The sequence below is a fragment of the Chrysochloris asiatica genome, unplaced genomic scaffold (assembly GCF_000296735.1).
Source record: "Chrysochloris asiatica unplaced genomic scaffold, ChrAsi1.0 scaffold00094, whole genome shotgun sequence".
NCBI classification, from domain to species: domain Eukaryota; kingdom Metazoa; phylum Chordata; class Mammalia; order Afrosoricida; family Chrysochloridae; genus Chrysochloris; species Chrysochloris asiatica.
In genome coordinates this window covers 11,347,057-11,357,443 of record NW_006408612.1, presented here as the reverse complement: position 1 = coordinate 11,357,443, position 10,387 = coordinate 11,347,057, and the positions used below count along the sequence as shown (strand labels likewise).

General features: G+C 38.2%; 1 protein-coding gene across 1 annotated transcript in view; it reads right to left on the bottom strand.

Moving 5' to 3' along the window:
- DFNB59 (deafness, autosomal recessive 59) overlaps positions 1 to 10,387 on the bottom strand; it is a 37,580-nt gene that overhangs the window by 22,114 nt on the left and 5,079 nt on the right. The window contains exons 3-4 of the mRNA XM_006866688.1: positions 9,049 to 9,190; positions 4,926 to 5,043 (exon numbers count right to left, since the gene is read on the bottom strand). Coding sequence (XP_006866750.1) covers positions 4,926 to 5,043; positions 9,049 to 9,190 — 260 coding nt within the window. The remainder of the gene's footprint in view (positions 1 to 4,925; positions 5,044 to 9,048; positions 9,191 to 10,387) is intronic.

Here is a 10,387-nt window from a genome sequence, read left to right as displayed (position 1 = left end):
ATGTCTGCTAGGTGGCTAGAGTCTGTTCCTCAGAGCCTGCGGCCTGTATGGTCTGCAACACTCGGGCCCACAGGGCCTCGAACTCCTGACCGGGTCTGCACGGTCTGCAACACACACCGACTAAAGCCAGTGAAGGTGAAATTGAAGAAGTCTATCAACTTCTATCTGAAATTGATCAAACGTGCAATCAAAATGTATTGATAATTACTGGTGATTGGAAAGGGGAAATTGAAAACAAAGAAGATTGGTAGTTGGAAATTTTGGGTGATAGAAATGATGTTGAAGATTACATGATAGAATTTTGCAAGACCAATGAGTCCTGGTGTGGCTCTGTGGGTTAATGCACTGGACTGCAAAGTCATTTGAATCGCAAGGTTGGCAGTTCAAACTCACCAGTCATGGAAACCCTATGCCGGGTTGCTATGGGTTGGAATCGATTGGATGGCACTTAACAACAAACAACAACTTATTCATTGTAAATACCTTTTTAAACAACATAAATGGGAATTATACACTTGGGTCCCACCAGATGTAATACACAGGAATCAAACTGACTACATTTGTGGGAAGAGGCATTGAGAAAATCAATATCAGCGAAATCAAGGCCAAGGGCTGGGAAGAGATCATCAATTGCTTATATGTAAATTTAGGCTGAAATTGAAGAAAATTAAAAGAAGTCCATGAAAGCCAAAATATGACCTTAAATATGTTGTTGTTGTTGTTGTTAAGTGCCATCAAGGCAATTCCAACTCATATTGACCCCGTATAGGGTTTCCAAGGAGCTGTGGTGAGCCTGAACTGCCGACCTTGTAGTTCAAACCAACCTTGCAGTCCAGTCTATTAACCTACAGTGCCATACCAGGACTCTAACCTTGATTATATCCCACCTGAATTCAAACACCATCTTAAGAACTGATTTGATTAATGAATGAATATCAGAAGAGTTGTGAGATGGTATCAAGAATATCTTATGTGAAGAAAGCAAAAGGTCATTAAAAAGATAGGAAAGAAAGTCAAAAGTGGATGGCAGAAGAGATTCTGAAACTTGCACTTGAATGAAGAGAATCTAAAACAATTGGAAGAAATTTTGACATAAAAGAGCTGAAGAAAATTTCAAAGGAGAGCTAGAGAAGACACAGTCAAGCATGACAGTGAAGTGTACAAAGACCTGGAGTTAGAAAACCAAAAGAGAAGAACATGCTCATCATTTCTCAAGCTTAAAGGATTGAAGAAAGGATTCAAGCCTCAAGTTGCAATACTGAAGAATTCTATTGGAAAAATATTAAATGATACAGGAAGCATCAAAGAAGATGGAATGAATACACAGAATTACTGTACTAAAAAGAAATTATTGGTATTCAACCACTTCAAGAGGTATCATATCATCAGGTATCATAAGAACTGATGGTACTGAAGGAAGATGTCCAAGCTGCACTGAAGGCACAGATGCTCAAACAAGGCTCCATGAATTGATGGAACACAAATTGAAATGTTTCAACAAACTAATGTAGTGCTGGAGGATAAGAAATTTGGAAGACATCTATGCCAAGAAATTTGGAAGACAGTGACCTGGCCAACTAATTGGAACAGATCCATATCTGTACCCATTCCAAAGGTTCATGATCCAGCAGAATACAGGAATCATCTAACAGTATTAATATCACAAGCAAATAAAATTTTATTGAATATCATTTAAAAACAGTACATTGACAGGGAGCTTCCATAAATTCAAGTCAGATTCAGAAGAAGATGTGGCATTAAGGATATTGCTGACATCAGATGGATCTTAGCTGAAAGCAGAGAATACCAGAAAAATGTTTACATGTGCTTTATTGACTATGAAAAGACATTACTTATTTGACACAAGGAATTCGTATTCCAGACCACTTAATGGTACTCTTGAGGAACCTGTACATTGATCAAAAGTCAGTCATTCGAAGAGAACAAGGGCATACTGAATGGTTTAAAATCAGGAAAGGTATGTACCAGGGTTGTATCCTTTCATCATACTTATTCAATTTGTATGCTGAGCAAACAATCTGAGAAGCTTAATTATATGAAGAAGAACATGGCATCAGGTTTGGAGGAAGGCTCATTAGCAACCTATCAGATGATGCAACCTTGCTTTCTAGACGTGAAGAGAACTTGAAAATACTAATGAAGGTCAAAGACTACAGTATGGATTGCATCTCAGTGTAAGAAAAAAAAACAAAAATCCTTACAACTGGACCAGTAAATAACAACAGACTTTATTTTGCTTGAATCCACAATCAACACTCATGAAAGCAGCAGTCAAGAACTCAAATGATGTATTGCATTAGGCAACTCTGCTGCAAACTACTGCTTTGAAGTGTTTAAGAGCAAAGAGGTCACTTCACGGACTAAGGTGCACTAGCCCAAGCTATAGTATTTTCAATTGTCTTATATGTATGTGAAAGTTGGATAATGAATAAAGAAGACCAAAGAAGAATCGATGCATTTGAACTACACTGTTAATAAAGAATATTGAAAATACCACTGACTGCAAGGAGCGTAGTGGTTACGAATCAGGCTGCTAACCTCAAGATCGGCTGTTCGAAACTACCAGCTGTTTCGCGGGAGAAAGATGAGGCTTTCTGCTCCCATGAAGATTTGCAGCCTTGGAAACCCTGTGCAGGTTCACTATGAGTCAAAACTGACTCCATAGTGCTTACAAACAACAACAACAAACCACTGACTGCCAGAAGAATAAATAATTCTGTGTTGGAAGAAGTACAGCCATAATGCTCCTTAGAAACCAGTATGGCAAGACTCTGTGTCTTTTGCTTCATATACTTTGGACATGTTGTCAGAATGAACCAGTCCTTGGAGAAGGACATCATGCTTGGTAAAGTAGAAGATCAGCGAAAAACAGGAAGCCCTCCAACGAGATGGACAGGCATAGTGGCAGCAACAATGGACTCAAACATAACAATTGTGAGGATGGTACAGGATAGGGCGTGTTTCATTCTGTTGTGCATAGTGTTGCTATGAGTCAGAAATGACTGGATGGCACCTAACAACAACAACAGCAACCCTCTCATTTAGTGGAGTTACAAAGACAATGACTAGAATGGCTATATTAAGTATTCCATAGCAGTGTAATGTGGTAATATAAACATTCTGAGCTGAGTGATTAGGAATCTGACTACTTCCAGCAATGCCTCAATGTATACTTCTTACTCTGTTCAATCACATTTTCAGTCAAGCTTGACAAGTTCAAAACTCATTTTCCCCTTCTCTCAGTTCCCTGTTAGGAAAGACTCTCTGAGATGTTTTTGTTTGTTTAAATGCCAAGTCTAAGACAATAATATGTCCTTGGGCCCCAAGACTCATCAATTCCCACCTTCCTGGCAACTAGTGAACCCTGTGATAACTGAGTGAAAAATGTTCTTAATTATTCCTTCCATTTCATTCTTGAGTTCTGACTAAGAGTACATTGTCAGGAGTGTGTGAGTGACTAAGGGAGGAAGCCACTATTGTGGAGGTATCATGCAAGTAACCCACTGCTATTGAGCCTGTCAGACAGGACCCCATAGGACAGAGCTGAACTGCTCCTTAAGGTTTCCAAGGCTGTTAATCTTTATAGCCTTTTCCCCACAAACTGGTGGGTTTGAACTACTGACTTTTTGACTAGAAGTCCAATGCTTAACCCACTGCTACTTTAAGGTAATATTTCTAAGGCTAGCATATTGTTTACAGCCAAATCAAAAATCCAGTTGCTGATTTTTGTTGATCCTGACTCATGGCGACCCATGTGTGTCAGAGAATAACTGTGCTCCTTAGTTTTCAATGGCTGATGTTTTTGAAAAACATCTCTAGGTGTTTCTTTCAGGTACTGCAGGGTAGACTCAAACCCCCAATCTTTTAGTTAGTATCAAGCATATAAAAGCTTGCACCACCTATTTGTGCCATCTATTGCCTATGTTGTTGTTGTTGTTAAGTGCCGTGGAATCGTTTCTGACTCATAGTGACCCTGTATAGGGTTTCCAAGGCTGTAAAATCTTTAAGGGAGCAGAAAGCCTCATCTTTCTCTCGCGGAACGGCTGGTAGCTTCGAACTGCTGACGTTGCAGTTCACAGCCCGATTTGTAACCACTACGCTACCAGTGCTCTTGCCTATAGGAGAGAGTCAATAATTGTCCAACCAAAATAGGATTCTTTTATGTTGTGATAAGTAATTAGTGAAACCTGTAAAATGTACTAATCTAAAGGGAGTTTTACTGAGGTATAACACAAGGTACCAAGTTTTATGAAACATTTATATTTAACAGTTATGTGGCGGGGACACGAAAGAAGTTCGGGTAATGATAGGTACAACTGAAGTAAGAAAAGTTCTTACACTAAGGTGTCCTAATGAGGTACTTGACACTTTCAGGCATTTTACTGCTTACCTCCTTCTCTATTTGCCACCATCAAAAACTACCTGTTAGACACCCCACCCCCCACCCCCTCACACAAAAAACAAAAAACAGAGGGAATGGAAGCAAACAGTGTTGAATGATGATACATGGAGGAGATTGTAATTATTGCAATGAAACGATGCTGTAAAGTGTATGTTCTCCCATGTAAACTATCACTCAGTTCACAATTTTAAAAACAAACAACAACAAAAAAAAACTGCCTGATTAGAATGCCATTTATTATATCCCTTAGTAAGTCAAGGAATGTCAGTGGACTGCATTTTAGATGGTGGTGGTGGCAGGGTTGAGTCTACAGAAAAGAAAGAATGAGAAATTAGGGAAACAAAAGCCTTACCCTGATACTTGACCAATGCATAAAACTGACATTTCATAATTACCGACATTCAGAAATAGAGACAGAAAAAGAGTAAGATAAAGAGAAAGCATCCAGCTGAATTCATAGAAATATAATCATTTCAAAGTTTCATGCAAATCATTCACTCACCAAAGACACCATCCAGGTAAATGAAGAGTTCAAAAACACTGAAAGCTATGGTTGTGTGTGCTGGAAAAACAATAGCTTTGTCTCTTCCTCTGGGATTCTGTTCATCCATAAAATGAAACTATGATAAATGAATAAAAAAGTATTAAGGGACATAACATATAAGCATATTTTTTTGGAAAATAAAATATCTCCTACAATTCTACCAAAAACCTAAAAATCTCTCAAAGTAAAGAATTATCCTACTTTAATTAAACTGTTTCTAACAGAGGTTCATTTGAGACTAGTTGTTGGTGTTGTTATGTGCCATGGAGTCGGTTCCGACTCATAGTGATCCTGTACAGGGTTTCCAAGGCTGTAAATCTTTATGGGAACAGAGAGCCTCATCTTTCTTCCACAGAACAGCTGGTAGTTTCGAACTGCTGAACTTGAGGTTTGCAACTCAATTCATAACCACATATATTAAAAATATACTTCACAGCTTTCTCATTTACTTTAGTGGAGCCTGTTGGAATGCTCTCTGGATTAAAATATCTTTTTCTTCCAGCTGCAAATCTTATAAGGCAAATGCATTAAGAACTACAGTTGAAGCTTTTTAGCCTACCCTGTCTATTGTTCCGAGGAAGACTATATCTTAAGCTATTTCAGCAGCTTTCCTAAGCAATCACTGACTTATTTTCAAGTAAATTTCAGTTTGTATCCCCTAAATAATCCTATTTTAATCAGGATCTGGCATCTGAATTTAGCTACTGACTTGAAACAAACATGATCATTGAATGCTATCTTTCTATAGACTGACTTCAATAAAGTCAATCAAGGGGGAGGCAGGGTGGGCAAGATGATTGAATAAGCAGACTTACTGAGCTGACTCTCCACAACAAAGACATGAGAGACAGTGAAACAGATACAGATGGTAATTCTGGAATCTTGAGCATCAGAGGATAGGACAAAGAGTTGAACTGAGTACCAACTGGAAGAGGAAGCTGAACAGAAACAGCAAGAGAGAAGGATTCAGGCAGAATGTGGGATGGTGTAGTGGCATAGCCTTCTTGAGCTTTTGCGAGTACCTATTGATACAGGGTCGCTATGGGTCGGAACTGACTCGATGGCACTTAACAACAACAACAATTGATACAGCAGCGTGCAGGCACAGGAAGCTGCTGGAGGCTGGTGTCAAGGGAGTTCAATATTCCCTAATTCCTGTGCCCTCCTGGTAGTCCCTGCCCTCACCAACTCTGTGGCCAGTATCACCTCTTCCTGCATAGCCTATGCTCCATCTAGGGTCAGGCACCTGGCATAAACACCTGCTTTTGGAAGCAACTGAAACCACCCTGAATTCCACTTTGCAAACAATGAACAGAGAACTAACTGCTTTCACGCCTCTGGTCTTTACCATCAGGAGACAGGTGGTGAGTTCCTGAGAACACACAAATATACAATCAACAAGGGCAACGCGCAAATATAAATAAAATATAAATACAATTCCACAATGTCTCAGAGAAAACAGACAATTTTAACTTACACAATGAAACTAGGCAGAGTGCGTCAAACAAGTGACCAATATACAGAGTAAGAAAATATAACACCGGAAATGGCATCAGAACTACCTGATAGAGGAATTTAAAAGAATACCCATTAGGCAACTTCAATAGATTGTTGGAAGGAATGAAAAAAACTACAGATGAAATCAAGGAAAATATAAACTAAAATTCGGGAAAATCCAGGAGACAAACTGACAAAACAATTGAAATAATGGGAATCATACAAAACCAACAATTAGAGAGCCAGATTAGCACAAAGTCTTCAAAATAGATCATACACTGAAAGGGCAAAGAAATAGAATTCTATCAGTGGAAAGCTGAGTAACAATTACCGAGTTTAAAGAAAAATCTCTCAATATTCATCCTGCTAGAGGAAAAAAAAAAGAAAACCTAAGATTTATATCAGACACTATTAATAACAACCTGCAATATGCAGATGATACAACCTTGCTTGCTGAAAGTGAAGAGGACTTAAAACATTTACTGATGGAGATCAAAGAGCACAGCCTTCAGTATGGATTACATCTCAAGAAAACAAAAATCCTCACCACTGGACCAATAAACAGCATTCTTATCAATGGAGAAAAGATTGAAGTTGTTAAGGACTTCATTCTTCTTGGATCAACTATCAACACTCACGGATGCAGCAGTCAAGAAATCAAACGTATTGCTTTAGGCAAATCTGCTGCACAAGACGTTTTGAAAGTGTTGAAGAGCAATGATGTCAGCTTGAGAACTAAGGTGCGCCTGACCCAAGCCATGGTATTTTCAATAACCTCATATACATGTGAAAGCTGTACAGTGAATAAGGAAGACCATAGAAGAATGGATGCCTTTGAGTTATGGTGTTGGAGAAGAAGACTGAAAGTGCCATGGGCTGCCGAATGAACCCACAGATGAGTTTGGAAAGAAGTGCAGCCAGAGTGCTCTTCAGAGGCCAAGATGGCTAAACTTCGTCTCTCATACTTTGGACATATTGTCAGGAGGAACCTGTCACTGGTGAAGGATATCATGTTTGGTAAGGTGGAGGGTCAGAGCAAAAGAGGAAGACCCCCAATGAGATGGATTGGCTAAGTGGCAGGATCAATGGACTCAAGCATGGCAACAGTAGTGAGGTTGGCCCAGGATCGGGCAGTGTTTCATTCTGCTGTGCATAAGGTCGCTATGACTCGGTATTGACTCGATGGCACCTAACAACAACAACAAATCAATAATAACTTATTTCAGACTAAGAAGAGACAAATGAAATCAAATAACACAAAAACCCATAGAGAATAGTATCCAACACTTGTTGGAAGAAAATTCCCTAATATTATGAGAGATGAGAAGGGAGCCATTCAAGAAAATTGAACAAACTCCAAACAGGACACACTCCAAACGAAAAAACACTAAGGCATATAATAATCAAACTTCTCAAAACCAAAGACAAGGAAAGAATCCTGAGAGCAGCTCAAGAAAAACAAAACGTTACCTACAAAGGAGAACAAATATGACTAAATTCCAATTTTTCAGAAGAAACAATGAAGGCAAGAAAATAATGGGAATGACATATGTAAAACTCTGAAAGAAAAAACTTGCCAACCAATACTGTCCATCAAAATGATGGTAAAATTAGTACATTTTCAGACAAATAGAAATTAATGAGTTTTTTAAAACTACACCAACCTTATAAAAATACTAAAAGAAGTTCTTTGGACAGAGAACCAACAGCAAACAGAAAATAACCCAAGACGAACATACATGACAATATCAGTCTCAACCCAGAGACAGAAGTACACAAAGTAAAACAGACCTATAAGACTAAAAATAGAGAACCAGAGATACAGTCGCAACAACAAAAATTCCATAAAGTAAAATGAGGGAATACTGTAGTTACAGAACTTCCAAATTAAGGAGAAATCAAATAGATTTCAAGAAAAAGATAAAGAAAACTTAGCTGTAACCTTTCCCCTCAACACTAACTTTAGTCCTAACCATAACCCTAACAATAAACGAATTTCTAGGCCTAACCTAGACCGAGCAGTAATCCCAACCCTAACCTTCATACCTTACTCCCACCCACCCATATCTACCTCCCAAAGTAAATAAAACCAATCAAGTTGCTATTAGGTGTCTGTGACTGGATGCGGGAAACAATATAAAAATTGAACTAAATGTTAACACAAATAATGTTCTAAGATTTTTAAAAAAATATTTTAACATTGGTCATTGATAATATTATTTTAGAATAATTATTTTAAAGTCAAAATGTAAATTGAACTTAAAATATTTTAAAGTTTAAACTCTATCACTTAAAAATAAAATAATTCAAGTTAAGGTTTCAAAAGAGGATCTCCAGTACACATCATTTTATCTTACAAGGAGTCATATTTTCATTGTGCTATATACACATATTCAACATCCAAGCTTTTTAGACTCTTTTCATATTCGGATACAAAACTATTCTTGTGTGAAATCCTATACTATTGCAGATCTTTAACCTCAACGTTTGTCAAAATATATGTAGTCACAAGTGCCATTAGAAATTGAGTAGCTTTTACAATTCTCTTTTAGTTAGCAAGGGAAGCCTAATGAATGTGTTTTACCCGCATTGATTCCCCACGAATTCCAGCATGCACAGATAGTGAGCACTGCCGTGTGGTTCGGATACTTTCCATGACCACACACAGTACTGCCTTTCGGCTGCTCCTTGACTGACGTATTAAGCTGTGATCACAATTAATTTTCCTAAAATAAAGAAGAAAAATATTCACAAGAATCTATAACATGTAATCACATAGAATCAAGGACAGTTTTTGCTATATCATAGTCCACTTTAACCAAATGTAAACGAAGACAGAGAAATGAAAGCAGAAACATTAATACCTCTACAGCCCTGTTCATTACAACACTTTTTACAATAGACAAAAGGTGGAAACAACCTAAATGTCCATTAGCAGATGGATGGATAAATGGAATGTGGTACATACATACCAAGGATTATTACTCAGTCCCAAGAGAAATTAAGTCCTGATACACACTTCAACATGGATGAACCTTGAAAACATGCTGAACTAAATAAATTAGTCACAAAAGGGCGAGCACAGTGTGATAGTTAACATTTTATGTCAACTTGACTGGGCCAGGATTCTCAGAATCTCAGGATTCTCAGGTTTGGCAGTTTAGATGTTGTTGTTGTTAAGTGCCATCGAGACGATTCCGACCCATAGCTACCCTGTATATGGTTTCTGAAGAGCAGCTGGTGACTTTGAACCACTGGCCTTGCAGTTCAAATGGCTTTGCATTCTGGCACATTATTAACTCACAGCACCACACCAGGATGTACTTACCACCAAAATGAGATCTAATAAGATGTCCTTAACTCTATGATGAGCTTTGCAATGAGCAACCAATCAATTTAAAGAATGTTTTCTTGGGCATGTGGCCTATTTCCAATATACTAGGCAATCAGGAGCATTTGTTTGCTTTCTGCTGGGTCTGAATCTTGCAACCTCCAGTTCTTTGGGCTTGAACTCATGGCTTGTTCTATTACCTGTTAATCCTGGGCGCCATCAGAAGCCTGTCTTTTTACCTGTCAGACCTGTCTACCTGTCTGCTGATCTTGGTTCAGCTGTTATGACTTGCAACTCTCCCACCTCCCACTAACCTTGTGGCTCACAGTCCAGTGCTTATAATATGGAGCTACTGCACTCATATATATATATATCAAAGGCTTTGCTTCTCTAGAGAACCCAACCTAAGATATACTGTATTACCTCATATATATGAAATAAACAATATGGGCTGAGTACAACAGTATTGCTACAAAATAAATTTGTATTTAAAATATCAAAATGTAAAGCTATTGCTTCTCAATGTATCCTCCATCTAGAGTTATACACTTCTAAAGGCAGTGTTCAGTAATTTGCCCAGAGAATCTTTCAA